The sequence below is a fragment of the Aulonocara stuartgranti genome, assembly GCF_965226115.1.
Source record: "Aulonocara stuartgranti genome assembly, chromosome: 2".
NCBI classification, from domain to species: Eukaryota; Metazoa; Chordata; class Actinopteri; order Cichliformes; family Cichlidae; genus Aulonocara; species Aulonocara stuartgranti.
This window is the reverse complement of record NC_138940.1, coordinates 25,419,703-25,438,941: the sequence shown is the minus strand read 5'-3', so window position 1 is coordinate 25,438,941 and position 19,239 is coordinate 25,419,703. Positions and strand designations below refer to the sequence as shown.

General features: G+C 41.7%; 1 protein-coding gene across 1 annotated transcript; it reads right to left on the bottom strand.

Annotated features, from left to right (window-relative positions):
* Positions 1-634: 634 nt before the first annotated feature.
* Positions 635-17,792, bottom strand: adam19b (ADAM metallopeptidase domain 19b). Its single transcript, XM_082501875.1, has 23 exons — positions 17,525-17,792; positions 17,176-17,288; positions 15,600-15,670; positions 9,356-9,434; positions 9,089-9,165; positions 7,028-7,229; positions 6,883-6,948; positions 6,483-6,554; positions 6,220-6,386; positions 6,008-6,092; positions 5,747-5,886; positions 5,449-5,626; positions 5,272-5,361; positions 4,949-5,144; positions 3,810-3,918; positions 3,485-3,701; positions 3,175-3,252; positions 2,676-2,784; positions 2,442-2,571; positions 2,259-2,361; positions 1,830-2,156; positions 1,652-1,743; positions 635-1,551 (listed from the first exon to the last, which is right to left on the bottom strand). Exons 1-23 carry the CDS (start codon positions 17,658-17,660, stop codon positions 1,545-1,547), a joined length of 2,844 nt encoding a protein of 947 aa, XP_082358001.1. The 5' UTR covers positions 17,661-17,792; the 3' UTR covers positions 635-1,544.
* Between the last annotated feature and the right edge of the window lie 1,447 nt (positions 17,793-19,239).

Here is a 19,239-nt window from a genome sequence, read left to right as displayed (position 1 = left end):
AAAACATCCTTCTATGAGGAGAACACGCGACGACAGCATTGAGATTAGACTAAATGAGTTAACTGGTAGTCGGGTGGTCATCAGTTCCCCAAAGAAATACTAATGATGATCCCTTCACTGTAAGACTATAAGCCTTGGCTGTGAAGTTTCTATTTTGGTCATGTGATAATGTGTCAGTGTTGATTCCAGCATGTTGTGCTGCCACCTGGTGGCCAAAGTATGAATGTAAACGCTAAAATTAAGAGTTTATTTTTCTTCTGCAAATGCAGTCTGAACCACTTTAAGAGAATTGTGAACAGGGTGAATAAAGGTGTTTCCAGTTTACTGTAAGAATGCACAGGAAAATAATTTACAATCCCTCAGAGTTGCTATTTATTGAAGTTTTCTATGATGCAGTCATGTTCAAATCTATGGTTTAAAAGTACCTCTAGAGCTGTTTTTGTACATAGCACTTACAATGAAGGGGAAAAGTCAGATTATATGTTCATTACTGACACTTTTCACACACTTTTTGGTTTTATAAAAAAAAGCCATTTTTTTTAATCTAACATAGCAAGTATCTGAACTCAAGAACTGCTGCTGGCAGCTGTATTGGCGAAAGCTAGGAAGAAAAAGCTGAAAAAACAACAACCTGTTAAAATGTTCAATATCTTTTTATTTACCCATGTGTTCATTTGAATTTCAGTTTCAGACACAGTGTTACACAAGCCCTGTGTTTGCATAGGTCTGATAATGAGGTAAAACATGGGAGTTGGCATTCTGCATTTCCCTTTTACAGATTACAATTCCCCAAGCAGTCACAATATGACACAATATTTAGAAGCACCTAACAGTAATGCCAAATTATTACTGCTCCAAAGCCTGCGGTTACACGACCACCTTTTAAACCCTTCAGGGCATGAGAACTCAAAAAGATAATTAAAAAAAATTAAATTAAAGAAATTAAAAACTAAAGAAATGGAAAAAAGTCCCTCACAGCTACTGCTACATATCAGACATGCACTTTTCACCATAAGAATAAACTTACAGGCATGCAGGTCTTTCTCTGGTTACTATCAGTCCAGTTAAAACCCATTATTATTCACAGATAAGAACTTCATTACTGGCATCTTTTCTTAATATAAGACATCCCTTTATGGCTAATTCGCTTTGAGAGGCATCACGTTTGGTACAATGGTTTCTCTGTAAACATTCATTTCTCATTGATTTTGTGAATAAATACTTCTTCATTTATAATTCTACCAACATAAGTAAAAGAAACTAAACGCGGTTCAATTCAGAGCTCTAGCTTCAAAGTTGATAAAGCAGACACATGTAATACACAAAGCACTCATTGTTAAGCCTAAATCTTAGGCTTAAAACATCTCTACTTTATAACTTGCTGTAATTATATAATTTTCCACATATTGCACACCAGTGTACAGCGTCAAGTATTCCTCGCTTATCACCTTTTTTACGACCTGGCACCGCACTGAAAATATATTGTGAGGCAGTCTGTCACTGGATGTAAGCAGTGGTCCCCAATGCCTCCCTGAGCTTGTAGATTAGGCTCTAGAGAGAAGAAGTGCAAGAAAATTTTAATAAAATATAGGACGGTATTAAGATCTGTTTATTCCTACAGAGAGACATTTGAGAACACAAGACCACTTACCTGTTTGGCATTTTCTGTCCAGCAGATGGAGCCAAACCAGGTTTTCCTCGTTGCAAGGCATTGGTGGTAACCTGTGGGCCTTTCACAGGGTCCTGCAAGACAAACGAGACGTTCAGCATTTATTTCACTGTTGCAAAAGTACACACTTTACTTATTAATGCAGAAGAGAAGGATTTACCCCTGATTGTTTTTTGATAGGGCAAGGCGGTGGAGGTCTGTTTGGGGGGTTTGGTCTATTTTTGGGTACTGCTGAAAGCTGTGACGAGTTTTTGGCATCCAGGGAGCGTAAAGGTGGAGGTCTTGTAGGCAGTGCAGAAGCCTGGTTGGGTTTCTGTCCTGGAGGGACAGGGGGAGTGCGGCCCTGAGGAGAGATCACTCTCTGGGGCTGTGGTGTCTGCTTTCGCTGCTCTCCTGCACACATTGGTACAGGGGGAGGCTTCCCTGCAGGATATACAATACCATTCCTGGGTAGAGGTGGGGCAGACGGGCTCGGATGCGGAGAAGGCTTCCCATGTGGAAAAGCACAAAGATGACAAGTATTTTCAACATTTTTTATGGTATTACATGACAGACATTACTTAGGTGGTCAAAGAGTGGGCTTATTTACCGAATTCTTTAGCAAGAATGTTGGGTTGGCATGACCGTTGGCACGACTTTCCGGATTAAGAGGCTTGACGTCAGGTGGCTCGGAAGTGTGGATTTCATTCATTCTGGATGTTCGCACAACACAAAGGAAAAACGTTATCTGCAAAGTACGTTTTTAGTGTTTAGCAACTTCAGAACTACATACTTTGGCACTGGTGGTGGAGCAGAAGGCTTCAGCGAGGGGAGCTTATGTCTGCCGAAGCGCCAAAAAGCAAAAACAGCCAAACCCACCAAGAGAAGCAGAAAGGAAGTAAGGAGGGCTGTACCAACGCTTCCTGTTGGAATATAAAATAGACAAGAGTCAGAAAATAAACAAACACCAAAAAAATTGTTTTAACTTTAATTAACTGCACATAAATGATTGGTGCATGGGTCTCACTGCGGTTGATGACAGGCCCGCTGTCCACACTGCCCCCTGATCCTTTCTGGTCGCAGAGAGGAGGAGCCCAGCCTGGATCACAGTGGCAGTTACGGTTGTTGTTGCACAGCTGGTAAGAGAATAAGTCACATTTTTTATGACTGAAGGAGAATCAGGGACAGGAAGTCAATGTTTTGTAACAAAATGTAGTAAAAAGGCTCTGCCGAAAAAAATTGTATAGTTTATGGAACATTTTACAGAGGTGACCATATTGCTGCATAATACAGCCGTGGTTTCCCATAAGTAAGATGCCTGAATGCCAAACCCTTACTTGTTTATGATATGTTTTTTTTATATTGTTGTGTTGCTACTTTTAATTAAGCAAAGGATCTGGACCGTTCCTGCAGCGCTGCTTAGGGCTGCCAGCTTTCAGTAATTGTAGGCTAGCTGCCAAATCTTTCTCAGAAGTCCAGAGAAATCCATCAAACCAGCATCTCTTCTGCGACACACTGAAACTTACTCCGTGTCCGTGGCACTTGGCGTTGCATTCCCCCGCTCTGAGAAAAGATGCATTGCGGCATAATCCGTTAAAGCAAATCTGTTCAAACAAAAGAAGCGTGAGGAGGAACATTAGAGAAGCGCTTCGAGACAGGTTGCTTATCCCCTTTCAGGTGAAAACTGAAATCACAGATGATCCATTTTCTCTGTCTGATCGAAACAGTTTTGTCTGCTTTGTTTGTGACTTAAGATCGGGTGAAAAAAAAGTAGTACTGGTACATGCTCTTTACTACTACTGCAAACTCTGTTTAGTACATTTTCATAACTCTCACCAAGTCTTCGCCGCACTTGGTGCCCGTCATGACCAGACCTGGATCCAAAGTGTCACCCTGTGCCTCCTTTTCCTCCTTGTCAAGCTTGTACACATGTGTCCCCTTGCACATGATTCTTTTGTAGCCCTCAGTAACCGTGGTTTCTATGACAACCGCATTTTGCTCAATAGGCTTGGAGGCTGAAGCCAAACACTGGATTTTCCCACATTTAGCATTCCTGTCATGTAAACAGAACCCCCCACCCAAAACAACAAAGTTAGACTTCAGTTGAGGGAGAAGTAAATGAAAGTGTGATTAGTTTGTTGCTGAACGTTTTGGTTTTCACCTGTCACTACAGCTCCTGTAATTCCCAGACTCATCTTTGCCACAATTCCCATACATATTGCCAGCTTCATTTACCCTCTTAAAGCACAGGTCAGGGGCCGGACGACCATCTGTGGTTTAACAAAAAACAACAACAAAAAAATGCACAGAAACATATTTAAAAGTGTGAGCTCACGCAAACACAATAACACACATGCAGGCATACAGTCAGGTTGTGTTATTTGACCGTCTGATGAAGACCAGATGGCATCCCTTACTGTTCAATGTGGCTCCTGTGGTACTACAAAGGCTCTGTCACCACATGAACATGGACACTGTCCAATAACAATCCCTAGTCCTGTGACCCATCAAGGACTCATCTTTAAATACACTGAGCCTGACTGGATATTTATCTCTTTAACATTCATTTCTTTAATTAAAAAAAGTCCAGAAACTTGGTATGACTCAAACCCCTCAAAGCCCTACGGATGAAAAGAAAAGAGATATTATTTGTGCAGTCACTTCCTTAAAAAGTAGTGAGCTATTGTTCCTGTGGTTTTGGTATTTAAAATAATACCAAGACCATTTTAAAGTTCAAAGCATGAGTGCATGCACCTTCAAACCATGTACAGTTTGTAAAATTTGACTGTTTCAGTTTTATTTTTGTTAAGTTATTGTTCACTAAAAATACTGATTTAAAGTTAGTCTATAAGATATATGTATATAAACTTTAATAATCCTTTAATAATAAAGACCATTTTTAGAAGCAAAACCACCTTTAGCAGAAATAAGTTGAAGTAGTTATTTTCAGTATGAGTTCATCAGTTTCAACATTTTGTGGAGGAGTTTTGGACGACTCTTTGTTACAATGTCGCTTCCGTTCACTGAGGTTTGTTTGAATTTGTTTATGCAAAATTCTCTTAAGTTCCCACCACATTTCATTCGGACTGAGTTCTGGACTTTGCCTGGACTATTCCAACACCTTGATTACTTTCTTGATTGTAGGATTATGTTAAAACACACCTGCATGTTCCAGACCAGCAAACTGCCAAAACCTCTGCTTTTATGAGGTGCTGAGACTTGTTGATGATCAATTAACCAAGTGCGTTTAAGTGAGGATAAACAGCAGTTAGCTATAGATGGAGAGTCCGCTTTACCCACCTTTTCCCCAAAGTGAGCGACACTGTTGCTCAAGGGTCAGACACATGCCGGTGTAACAATAGGCCTTCCCGCCTGCACATGATGTGCCATCTACTAAATAAAAATCTGCAGGACAAGACTCTGTTTTGCCATCACAGAACTCAGGAAGATCACATGACCCCGAGAGAGCACGGCACAGCACACCCGGGCTCTTCAGCTTCACAGTGAAAGACAAAAGAGTAATGACATAAATAAAGTTAGAAGAGTAGAACATTTATTCTGTACTAGTGAGAATAAGGGTTGGTGATTTCCCATTTAAATAGTATGTACACTAATAAATGTACCTTGCAGTTCTGACAGCAGACTCCGTGGGCACACTCAGCTCCAGCTTTCAGGGTACAGTTGTTGGCATTACAGCATGGACTTGTGCACTCCTGGGCAAAACGTGTTGTAGAGTTATGAAGCCTGGCAAAACCATCAAAAGAAAAACCCGCAGTGCATACACAGAAACACCCACTGACCTCTTCTTCTCCACAGTCGCATTCTTCTCCGTCTTCCAGGTAACCGTTACCACAGCGATGCCCTCCATACATTGTCCTGGTGTTGGGCAGGTTAAAGAGACACTTTCCTCCTCCAGAGCTCAGGTAGCTCTTCAGCTCCTTTATGTTGCAATCATTAAACACTCGAGGAAAAGGATCCCTGAGCACGAGGTAAGGAAGAAATCAGGTTCAATTTTTTCTTTCATATTCTATCATTTATCCCCTTTCTCCTGGTTTAATGAATGCAATTTTTTGTATTGTGGCAAGCTGAATTTCATACCCAGTAGCAGCAGCCATGATACAGCCTCCGTCTTCTGCTTTCGCCTGGCAACAACCTGGAATGTCGTGGCTCATACCAAAGTTGTGTCCCATCTCGTGCGCCATCGTGGCAGCAACGCCGACTGATAAATCTGAGTGGTCCTGTTCGACACAGCACGAGAATTTTAAGATCAGCAGAAATCAACGTGTGATTCTTTGACTTGATGCATGCTGATGTAGCGTAGCATCATCAAATTTAAATCTAAACACACTCGTCCCTCACCATGTTTACTCCGCCGGACTGGTATTCGGAGCACATGGCTTTGAGAGGTGCCAGCCCGATGGTCGTGCCCCGGAATGACTTCCCCCTGGAGACAAAAGAGAGCACTTGAAATTAGTTCCAAGTCAAGAGCATCCCGCTGGACTGCAACCGGTGTTTATTACTGTCTTGCGCAATGATTATGAAATGTACTAGAGTGAATGAGAAACACTGACGTGACCAACTGAGCATTGTCGTTGGGGAGACTGCGTAGCTGTTTCTGTCTCCAAGACAGGAACGCTGCCAGGGTGCTGTGCGGGTTATCGGAGACGCTGATCATGTCCTGGCTGGTCCACACCTCCAGACCAATTAGTGCCACACGGATATTTAAAGCTTTGTAGTACTATCGGTGTCGGCATAAGGAATAAAAATAGGCATGTTAAACTCCAGTATCTGGGGTTTTTTTCTTTTTTTTTTCTGGTTTCAAATCAGATGTTACCTTGTCAACTAGGTTGGCTGCTTCCACTAATTTCTGTTTCGTCTTGTCAAGATCAGAGTTGTGCTTCTCAAACTGCAACGACCATAAACCACAATGAACACACAGAAATAGAAACTCAACGTCTACACATCTGTTAAAATATCTTTCCCATAAAGGGTACATCTCACACTTGAAATAAAACAGGAAGTGAACCTTTTTTTTTTTTTGCAAGCGTTCTCCACAATTGGGTTTACCTGCAACTGCATGAAGTGGGAAGCTATACATAATGCAAACTTTACAGGTCATAAATAATAATGATGGCACACACCTAATCCCACATACGAAAAGCCACACTCCCCGCTACCACATCTTAATGGTTCACTGCAAACCCCCACCCAATCTGAGTACACTGTTTTCTCACCTCAGTCTTGTCTGCAACTATGAGCAGCTCTACGTACTTCATATTCTGACTCACTTCCCTTTTTTCCTGACGAGAAAGACAACATAATCATGTTTTAATAAATCTCAAAGAATGTCATCGATGAGGTTACTGCTACTGAGCTCACCCTCAAACCCTGTGGTGACATCATTCCCTTGATAAAGTCATTAAGCCCCTCCTCATGCTCCACTTTGCCATGGTGATGCTGGCAGTGACCCCCGGGGAGACGAACACTCTCGGCTCGGAACACAGCGTGCCGATCAGCATCCGTAGAAACGGGAAGAGGCTCTATCAGGTAGCTGATGCTCGTGTTCAGGGAAATTAGTCCCCTAGGAGGGAAAAACAGTCATATTCAGAAAATCAGCGATGTCTTAATATTTGTGCGACAGAAGGTCACGCTTCTCTCTTTCTCCGTTGTTGTGTAAATAAAGATCAGCTGACATAAACAATCCTCTTCAAAAAGCCACTGATCATAACAGACACCTATACTCAAACACACACGAGTGCATGCAGAGCAGCGGGCCGTGCAGCTGCAGAAAACATCTGGAGAAGTCAGACGCCCACACGTCAACATCCCTTTATGCTGTATTTGCATTCCCTTGCAGAATCTACATTAGCAGGAAGATGTTATTCGCTCATCCTCCAGATGCAGAACATTAACCCAGAAAGAAATCACACACGCACGACTAAGATGTTTGTCAGCCCTCACTAGTTCCCCCTCTGCTGCCTGCCTCTCCTCTCTCTCTCTCTCTGAGTGTCTCCAGCAGGAAGCAGCAGCTGCTCTGGAGGTGCATCAGGAGAACACACAAGATCTCCAGTACCGAGCTGTACTCAATGAACCAGCACTGAAGCCAGTGACCTAATAAACTTGGAGACTACATCGGACAGTACACAGGGCTGTTTCCTGTAACATTATTTATTGAGGCACAGCTTGATCACAAGCTGAAGAAAGTCAAATTCATACATCTTTTACTCCCACTGCCCAGCTGTCGAATTCTCAGCACGTCTCTCAGCACGTATATAAAACAGAAATACGTACATGTTTTAGACAGGAAGTTTGAGAAACTTGTTTCTAGCAGGGGTTTTTTAAAAGCAAGCAACTTATTGCTACTATAGATAAGCAAATGAATGAGCTGAGCAACCAGCTGATCAATATAATCTCTGCACAATCTAGTCGGTATCAAACAATTTCCTGTTTGTATAAGCACAGCTCTTTCCCCTGCCATCACGTCTTTTAGCTCTTACCTCTGCTTTTTCAGAAAATGTTGACTTTACAGAAACATCCTCTTTTTTGTCCTTTCAGCTCTTTTCCTTGCTGGATAAATTTAAAGATTTTATCTATGGATGGAACATGTAGCTTTAAATGGTGTTTTTTCAAACAAACTTGAGAAACTTTTCTCTTACTCTGAGCCATCTACATCCATCCATACTTGAGTTGGACTTAAATATATGTTACTGTAAAGTTTTATTACTTTTTATATTCTAAATCTGTTCGGATGCATGGTTTCCCCTGTCTTAAATCAACTTAATTTGACTTATATGGCGCCAAATCAGAACAATAAACACCTCAAAAATGCTGCCTTAATACAGAGCAAATTCCAACAATCAGATGACACTGTACGAGCAAGCACTTGGTGACAGTGGGAAGGAAAAACTCCCTTTTAACAGGAAGAAACCTCTGCTCCAACCAGAATCAGAGAGGGGAAAACAGAGATTAATTATAAATAATGATACCTAATGATTAAATGCACACGGAGTAAAAAGAGGTGACTGAAGAAGAAACAGTGCATCATGGGAAGCCGAACAGCGCAGGCCTGTTGGAGCATAACTAAGCAAGGGTTTAAAGTCACATGTTCCAGCCCTAACTATATGCTTTGTAAAAATGAAAATGAAACTTTTAAGCCTAATCTTAAATATAGAGAGACTGTCTGTCTCCTGAATCCAAACTGGGAGCCAGTTCCACAGACAAGGGGCCTAAAAGCTGAAGGCTCTGGATCCCATTCTACTTTTTTTACCCTAAGAACCTCAAGTAAGCCTGCAGTCTGAGAGCAAAGTGCTCTAATTGGGTGATACGATACTATGAGTTCCTAAAGATAGGATGGGACTGATAATTCAAGACCAATGTAATTTAATGAAAGGCTTGCTCATTGGAGGGATTTAATGAATAATAAGAAATATTTTTTATTACCTGAGCCCTGAACAAGTGCTGACAGCAACGCTGGAGCCTTCCATGCCCTGAACCTCGCCATGGTAGAAACAGTGTCCCTGAAAAACAACATTTTCATTCATCACACACTGACCTTTTAATGTAAACAGAAGTAGTAGTATTTATGCCAAAACCTGTCACTAACTGTTTATTACCCTCCTCCCACTTGACTTGATCAACTACACTGATGTTTATCAGCTAAGACTCCCCTCCGCAGCCTAAGAGCATGAAACTATCTCGCAGACTCACAGTGCTGGGTCGAGAAGAGGACTTGCGCGCTCCATTGGGTGTGTACCATATTTCCTGATATCCAGGGGCCAACAGCTGCCTGGGTAAAAAAAAACAAATTCAGGGACAACAAAATATTCTGTATTTTGTGACAGTAATACAGTCTATGGAAACAACAATATTGTGAAAAGACGGTGAAATACAAAACTGCAGGAAGCTGAGAGGTTAGCAGAGGACAGACTCTCTGCAACAGCCCACAGCTCGTAAAACATTCACTCTAACACAGGCGCTCCCCAAAAAACAAAGTGCTTTAAAGATTTAAACAAAGAGCCTATTGGTGACAAGAGAGCGCACAGGAGAATGTGGGAAACTGTAATCAAAGCCATATGTACCGTCCCCCAGTGATCCTTTTTACTTCTTGGCGAGTACTAGTCTATTGCTGAAGCAAGAGATGATAACTTCCCTATGCTGACAGCTTCAGTTGTTGGCATGTCCTGACTGCATTTGTTTGACAGATGGATTATTTACAAGTGCTCTTGAGCTTCTTTGCTATTTTTCAGGCTGTGAAGCAGAAACATGCATATGCATGACACCGAAAGCTTTCTTTGGATAAAGTATCATAATCCTCTTATTTTCTATTTATCTGTATCAGCACAATTAAGTCCAATGTTTATTGCAAACCATTCTTCCTGTTTTCAGTCAACTTTAAACTTTAAGTCATCTTCATCTTCTCCTCAGGCCAACTCAGCAACTGGCTGTAACTGCAGAGAAACTCAAGCACATCTACTGATGTTGTTTCCTGAAGCATTAAACTGCAGGAGTTTGACTCAAACAGACCAAAGATCTTAAAGATTTCCTTATTATCATTGCTTCTTCATTTATTTTTTAATCTGGTGGCTTTTAAGGGAAATAGAAAAATAAAAATGTAATCTTCTTGTAAATATGCCTCAGCCAAATTTGATTTCTTAAGTTAAATGAGAAGATCCTTATCACTGCCATATATTTCAATGAGGAACAAATGATTAAACTGCTGGAAATTATGTTCTGCCCAAAGGCAGGAAAAGACCATCTACCTCCCAGTCCAAAACCTTGGATCGGTATTGTACCTAAGGGATGTTTCTGAGTCACTTGATTTAGCCCTACCTATACCTATAAGCTTTATCGAGGATAAGAATGGCTTCTAATCTGACTATCTGACCAGGAAGGCAAATTAGCACAGATCCACCAGTGTTAAACTCATTGAAAGGATGATGCAAATTTTCTTTTTCATCCCTGTTCGATGCCAAGAAGGAAACAAGCCTCTTAAGACAATGACAGCCTGCTGATGAGAATTTGAAATAAAACAAGCAAAGACACAAAATGACTACTTTTAACAGATTAGGACTCACAGGAAGAAGGGGCTGGCTAACCACCTAGACCAATAGGAACTCTAAAGGGGGACCTCAAAACGATCGGTGGGACGTATGATGTCAGCATGAACAGGGTCATGTTGTGATTTGAGCTAAATGTCATTTATATCTGTAATTCCACAAGTTTTCCAGCTTCCCTAACTTCCTGAAGACATTTCCCATCATCCTCTGTGTCAACTGTAGGCCAATTTTGTGGCAATTAATGACATTAGATGACTGAACTTTAGCCTGCTGCTGTTCCACAGTCATTTCTTCCATAATGGAACCACACAAGTACTCCACTTCTGTTCTCCCTTATCCTTAACTTGACAGTCAGCTGCAGTTTCTGAGCTGAATCTTGCTATTCCTTGGGGACTCATTTTAATGAAAGTTTTAATGAAAAGTCTAATCCCAGCAATGTATTTGTAAGTTACTTTGGTATCGTTGATGGTAGTCTATGCTTAAGAAATAGAAAAGACTTAAAACATGGCAAAATAACAACTAAAAATCTCACAATATGCTGCACGGTAGACAGATTTAGGACCCAATATTCGTGATGTTACATCTGATGTTGAAGCCCCGAGGCCTGTGTCGAGCAAAGGGGGCGTGTCCAAATGAAGCCTGTGTCGAGGCCCGTATCGTTCTGCAGCACGTGACCATTATGGGTCCACAAATTTGGGGGCATTTTACATAATATCTCCCAATAACAACATACATCTTCTCAAATCGATCTCAGAGCAGACGGTACAGAGGCTTCTGTGATATTACCTCTGCCTTGTGGTGAAGCAATTGGAAAGATTCAACACATTCATGGTGATTTATCACACCATGACTAACTACTGTGCAGGACTCCAGAGACAGTGGCTGAACTCAAAATAAGGAAATTCATCACTGGAATGCGCAAAAAAATTTCAAAACAAAGCTGGGCTCCAGCCAAAAGGAAGTGAAATACACATGAGGTAATTAGGGAACCATTATACAGCTGAGGAAAATGAAACACGGGTGAACAGAATCTAAGTAACAAGACAAGGGGACCCAAAACTGAACACAATACACACAAGACTGGGACTGGCAAAATAAGACAGGAAGTAACAAAACATGAATACGCCTACACTGACGGAAACTTAGCTGGACACATGAGCACAGGGGAGGCTGATAAAAATAACAGGTGACAAAACCAAAATGCCCAAAATACTAATCGATAATACACTAGACTAGAACTTAATCATAACCACAAACATAGAACTCCAGAAATCTATAATTACAAGAACACTGAAAAACTCTTAACTGGGGACAAAAAACAATGAACTCAAAAGACAGAGTCAATGACTGAGCAATCGTGACATAAAAGTTGACTCTACAGCACTTCTAACTGTAAGATCTAAGGTGTGCATTAATGATGAGCGAGTTACAACCACAGAAACCAGAGAATAACAACCTGCGGGTGTGTCTGAGTTTCATTTCTAATCACCAACGTCTCCAGAAGTTGGAGCTCAGTGAGAGAAAGAAATGAAAATACTATACAGGGTTCAAGTAAATGGACAACCTGCAGGGTGGTGAAACATATTAGAATAACTGAAATAGAAAGATAAATATCACTTAGTTAGTCATTTGAAATTGAAATTAAATGAAATACTGCAGATAATTAAAAACTTTTACACCCTTTATTAAATCAGTAATAATTTGGCCAGATATGCAATTTAATGGCACCACAAAGCCCTGAGTCAACTGCCGTGAAACTCTCCAGCAACACTTTTGGAATACCCCAAAGCTTTATGTATTCTGCTGAATACTGTGACAGCTTTCAAGTAGAGACTGGAATAAAAAAAAAAAAGCTTTGTCCAATGGCGGTCAGCAGCAGCGACTGGATGTCATCCAGCGCTTGGACAGATGCTGTGATTGAGGAGCCTGGTGATGCCTGAATCACGGCGGTCTGGCAGTGAAGCTGAGACAAAGGCCTGGTTCAGCCTCAAGAGGAGAAAGAAGGGATGGGGGAAGAGTAATGCTAATGTACTTGAGAGATAAAGAAGGGGGGAGCGAGAGGGAATTTGGGGTAATGCTTTAAGGGTCAGTGGGTCACATTCTCTCATAGTATCAGATGACATCACCACATAGAGCTGGAAGACGGGGAGGAGGGGGAAGGCTGATGCAAAGTCAAATTACCTCTCAGCAACAGATGATGAAGAGGCTTTTATTGCAGATGGAGGCTAACGTTCTGTGTGTGCGGAGCCTTGGTTGAACACACACACACAGGCTAACACAGAGGCCTAGATTAATGCATCTAAGCAAACAGGACGGCTGTGAAACTAAACATAGGCACAAGGGAAACAAGGACAAGCAAATCCATGAACCCACTCTCTGTTCAACAGACCTGCAATCCATCAGATCTGCGCTTTCAAGTCATGTTTGTGTTCTTTTTGGGGGTGCACAAATGTGTCTGCGAGTGTCGTCTGTCTGCGTGTGGCCGCAGACGCCCAAGCCTGACCGCAGGGAACATGTGGGAATGTATATTTGGATTAAAGCCCTGGGGGGATATCAGACGAGGTGAGAGAAGGGGGGAGAGAAGGAGAAAGAACGGGGTGCACATTTTTTAAGTTGGCCAGTGGAAAGACATATAAGGTGTGGGCATGATGGCAAGGGACAAGAGGGGAAAGGAAGGAGAGGAGAAACAGTATAGTGTGATCTTCCCATGAGAGTGCTTAATTCAGATTAATGCACTTAAGGGTGTGCAGGAAGGACATTAAAGAGGAGAACAGAGAAAGTCAGGCGGAGGAGGAAGCAAGAGTGTCGGCACATTCTGAACCAGAACTGACCAGAGAATCTGCTTTCCTCTTCTCATGACTTTCAACACCTCAAGCTCATCGTTCAGTTTCTTACTGTTTCCTGCCTCGCTCACTCTGTTTTTACATCCTTTTCCTGCTACCTGAGTCAGCACTCACTATGGCCCCTGCCTTGCTCTTAACTGAATTAACCCTCTGCTGGTGCACTACAGTCTTTCATTAAGATAAAAGCTCAGGCAGCCGCTTATACACAACCACACCAGTGAAGTATAAATGCTAAAGAGCCACACAGATACACACACATTCAAAAACATGACCAGGGAGGACAGAAATGGATTGAGTGTTGACTCGAGCCATGGGGAGGGGGCTGATGCCCACATAAACTCACAGTTATGCTTTCCCCTAAGATTTGAAGTGATTTAAGGAGGACAGCTGGAGCTCTCACATCGTTTTTTTTTTTTTTTTTTAAATTGAATTGAATTCTTGTCCGGTTTTAGGTGCAATGAGGACATAAGGGAGTAACCAGGACACAGGGTGGACACTGGTAGCATTTTCTCTGGCTTGTCTCCAAAATCAGACATTAATCTCCCTTGGCATAAACTGCTTTCTGCCTTAGCCCTGACTCAAGTCTCACATTAGACCAGCAAAGGATAAACAGAAACAGGGTAGGCTAATCCAGAATAGCATTCTCTGTGGGGCAACAGAGTTGGTGGGCAACACTGCTGAGCCTCAGCTAAACAATGAATCTACAAAAGAAGCTGCAAGCTTTCTTTGAACCTGCAGCACCGCTCATGCAGCGCACTGTACAGGAAATATGAGCTGAGGTGAATTGAAGCCTCGTTTTTTGTTTGTTGTTTTAACGAATGTTAAACTGTCTTCTGACTTCAATACCTACATCCACATAAGCAAAAACAGCAGACAATGGTTGCCTGGATGCATGGATGGAATATTTGCATCATTTGTTCAGCTCAATATAGCTCTCAGACACAGTACATTAAAGAATCAAAACATTCGGTTTTATACTAAAGTGTGTGCATCACAGGATACACTGCTTCAGTAACTAAATCCAGCTTTTCAGAAAAAAGTAAATATCTTTACAGAAATCTCCGTAACTCTGACTGCGGCAGAAAAAAACTGTTATGAGTTAATCCATTCTCACAGCTTCTCTGTTGCACAAAAAATGAGAAGTTTCACAAAAGAACACAAGTTTCACAATATTTTTTCCTGTCCTGAGTACCGAGCGGGGATTGTAGTTCCTCTTTCTTAGGAAAAAATTGTAACATATTTTATTTGCACCATTCAACACCTTGTTGAAGGGTTTTGTGGCGTATCTTCTTCAGTTACTCTCTTATCACACATGCGCAGGCGAAATACCTCACTCAGGAGGAAATGTAAGTGAGTGACCACCTGCTGGGTTTGGAGAACAGGGGGCAAGATCCCCTCAGGGGGCAGTCAGTCAGACACGGTGGAGTCGGGGCTTGTTAGTATTTGTGTGCCTACGAGTCAATGAATGACAGAGACGGTATGCAATCGAGGGTAAAAACGGACTTCATTCCTAATATTCCTAAAAGCTTCCCGGTCCACTTGTGCGCTGGCTCGAATCCAAAAGTGATAAACCGCAGCTCCGTTGTTACCACTGATATCTCAATGTTGCAACCCCCCCCCCCAAACTAGTACACAGTCTATTAAACAGATGAGACACCAAGCTCCCTTCCTATCACCAATCCATTGTTATTGGACAGGAACCGCTCCATCAGATTAGAGGGCGTTAGATGCAGAGGCACAGTCCTCACTTCCTGATTGCCTCATCATGCCCTGGTTGAACGGATCGGGTGTCATCCCTCCAGTGTCCAAAAACCATCAGCCTGCTTTCCTCTGCTCATCCCCCTTCTCAGCACCCCCTCAAGGGGCGCTGACCTTATAAATGCGTCTATGTGACAGTTAACATCTGGCCAAATAAACAGAGGTATGGAAAGGGCATGTTGTGGAAGTCAAAGGAACAATGTCGATGAGTGATTTCATCGGCTCCTCTAAACTACTGCTTTACTGATTTTGCATGGAAAGATAAGGCTGGTGTTGAAAACTCAAGTTACTCACTCATTTTTCTCTAATAGTAGTCTGAGCTCCTGGCCCTCAGTTGTGATGAGAACCTGTGCCTCTGCTGGATGCTGGAAGCAAAACATTAAATGCATACTAATCAGTGAGAAGAAGTGACAGTGCCAAGGAAGTATTTCCCCTTTTCCTGATTTCTTAGTTGTTGGATTTTTGGTTTTGTTTTTTGCATATTTGTCACACTTGTATGTTTCAAATCATGAATTAATTGTGATTCAACACATGTTCTGGAAAGCTGAGTTCAATTTTATTAGCCACACTCTATAAGCCCCAATTACTGCTAGTACCTGTCTGAAAGAATGAAGTAGGCTAAAAGATCTCAAAAAGCAACAAACTGTAATCTAAAGAAACAGAGTCACTGACAGTCTGGAAAGGGTTGCAAAGCCATTTCTAAGGCTTTAGGACTCCAGTGAATCATGGTGAGAGACATTGTATGGGTGAAATGGAGAAAACTTTGAAGTGGTGAACTTTCCCAGGAGTGACCAGCCTCCCGAATTTACCCCAAAAGCGCATACTTGACTCATCCAGGAGATCACAAAAGACCCCACAACAACATCTAAAGAACTGCAAGCCTCATTTTCCACAGTTAAGGTCAGCGATTATGATTTAACAATAAGAACTGGGTAAAACGGCACAATGGGGGAGTTCCAAACTGAAAACCACTGCCGACCACAAAGAACACAAAGGCTCGTCTCACTTTTGCCAAAGAATATTATAATGATCACCAAGACTTGTGGGAAAACATTCTGTGGACTGATGAGACAAAAGCAGAACTTTTTGGGAGGTTTGAGTCCAGTTACATCTGGTATGAAACTAACGCAGTAATTCATATTTCATAAAAAGAACATCACAGCAACCAGTCAAGCGTGGTGGTGGTAGTAGTGTGATGGTCTGGGGCTGCTTTGCTGCTTCGGGACGACTGCCCTCATTGATGGAACCATGAATTCTTTTCGCTACCAGAAAATCCTGAAGGAGGACGATCAGCCATCAGTTCGTGCCTTGAAGCTCAAACACACTCGAGTTATGCAGAAGGACACTCTACAAAACACTAGCAAGTCCACCTCTGAATGCCTAAAACAACTAAATGGTGGTTTTGGCGTGGGCTAGTTAAAGTCTGGACTTAAATTAGATGGATATGCTTCGACATGACCCTCCAATCTGGCTGAAATAAAACAATTCTGCAAAGTTGAGTGGGCAAAATTCCTCCACAGTGATGTTATTGCAAACGCTTGATTGCAGTTCTTGCAATCTGATGGTGCCACAACTAGTTATTAGTTTTAGGACCAGGTGGGCTTTGACAGCTTTATCTCTCAATAAGCGATCGTTTAAAATCATTTAAAACCTGCTTTTTTATTTACTCTGGTTATCTTTGCCTGATCCCTTTGTTGGATCTGAAACATTTAAGAGTGAGAAATATGCAAAAAATATAAGAACTCAAGAAGGGGGCAAGCACTTTTTCACAGCAGTGGTTTACACAAAGGTTTTATATGAAAGCTGGATGTGTGTCAGTGCGTCTAAAGCATTTTGTTAGTCAGAAGGACAAAGAGCGAGACAAATTCACCTCTTTGTTGTCAGACCTCTTGTGTCTGAGAGGATGCAGCCATATGGGATAAGTAATCTCATAACTCTCCACGTTCTCAAGGATGCTTTCCAGCGAAGCCTGTTTGGTGTCTCCTGATTAGAAACACATGGAACGGAGGGAAAGGTTGAAAATACCACAGAATAAGAGTTAGCGTCTTTTCTTTGCTGCTAGTTAAGAAACAACACTGGAGATCCACGTTGTCGTCTACATAACCGACACACACCTGATGCAACCATTTAAACAGGAATGCATCCCTGCGCAAAACAACAGTCGTCTATTCAAAGCAGGCATCCAGATTCTAGTCGTGCCGGGGAACACTTGGACTCACCATTGTAAACAGCGGCTTCAGACACAGCAGCAGTGACGGTACAGTAGAGGACAACTATGAGGCACACACACACACAGCACCGCGCGGCATAGGGAGGTGGTGATGGTGGTGGTGGAGGACGCGCTCCTGGACGCATTCTAAAAACAAACGGCTCCGGGTGAAGTCGCTCAGCAGAGGCATAAATGTGCGGTGATCCGGCCCGGTTGCTTCACATCACAGAGGCAAACCGTGAGATGCTGGCACACCATTTTGCCTAACCACTCCCCTTCGACAGACAGAGAGGAAGATGAGCCGAGACGAGGCAGACTAGCAGCCAGGAACAAACGAGCGAGAAGGAAATCACGATCACAGCGCTTTTTTAAGTGAAAATCTATAAACGGGATTATTTAAAAAATATATCAATTTAGCGCATTTAATTTATTCTAGAAGTCTTGAAATGGTTATTTTAGCACTATTTGCACCACTTCAAAGGATATCCTACTGTACTTCCACAAATTTGAAAGACAAAGCCGTGGCAAAACTGACAGAAATACCAGATCATGTTTAATTCAACTCTGTTTGATTTATATAGCCCCAAATCACAATAACACTTATATTGTAAGGTTACCCTAAAATAGTACAGAAAAGACCCCGACAATCAGACGACCCCTACGAGTAAGCACTTGGCGACGGTGGGAAGGAAAAACTTCATTTTAACACGAAGAAACCTTTACGAATTTGCGTGTCATCCTTGCGCAGGGGCCATGCTAATCTTCTCTGTATCGTATCCAATTTAGCGTACGCGCTTGCCGAAGAAACCTTTACCAGAACCACGCCAGCCATCTGCGCCACCAGTTAAAGGTAAAAGGAGGAAGACAGGACAAAAGACATTAATAAGAATGTACTTCCCATTATTTGACTACTATTTTCATTTCTCACTTTCTTTTCCACCAAAACAATTTTTAATGGAGGCTTTCTGTTGTTCTCTTTTTATAACATGCTTATCCATTGCAGTGTCTCTCAGAACAAGTTATGGACCTTTAATGCCACCATAGGCTAGACAATGGACTGTTGCATTCATGTTATACATTGAAAATATATAAATGAAAAGATAAGTGTACATTAGCTGTGCTATATATGTTTTTCATAATTATTTAGAATAATTATGAACAATTATTATGAAATAATTAAAATTGGTAATGTACTTAGACTCCAATTTAAGACATTCCTGATGACATCACTAGGACATCTGCAGAGTCATGTTAGTTTCAAATGTAAAGCTTTTTGACAGCTGCTAAAGATTAAAAGCTACTGTCTACAACAGGGCTGTCAAATGTAAGGCCCGGGGACCAGAATCTCTGGACTGCTTTGGAAAATGTAAAGGAGGGTATAAAATTTGAACTTTTAACTGTATTTTCATAAGTTTTACAGCTTTTCCTACTAATGAAGACCTCTCTGATTACCATTCATACTACACCAAAATAATTAGGTAATAAATAAACCATTAAATGACAAAAGTTAGATTTTTTTCACTATGCAATACAGAAATTTCTTTTGTTTTTCAGTTAATTAAAAAAAAAGCTTTCAGTGTTATAAGTAAAGGATAGTCTGGACAATGAGCTACTAGACCTTTTGAAAAATGCCATAAAATACCCACATGGGTCCAGTGGCTGTGTGTTTTCCTTTTTAAATGACCTAATGACTGTGTTTTAAATTTAGTTGGCGTTATCACACAC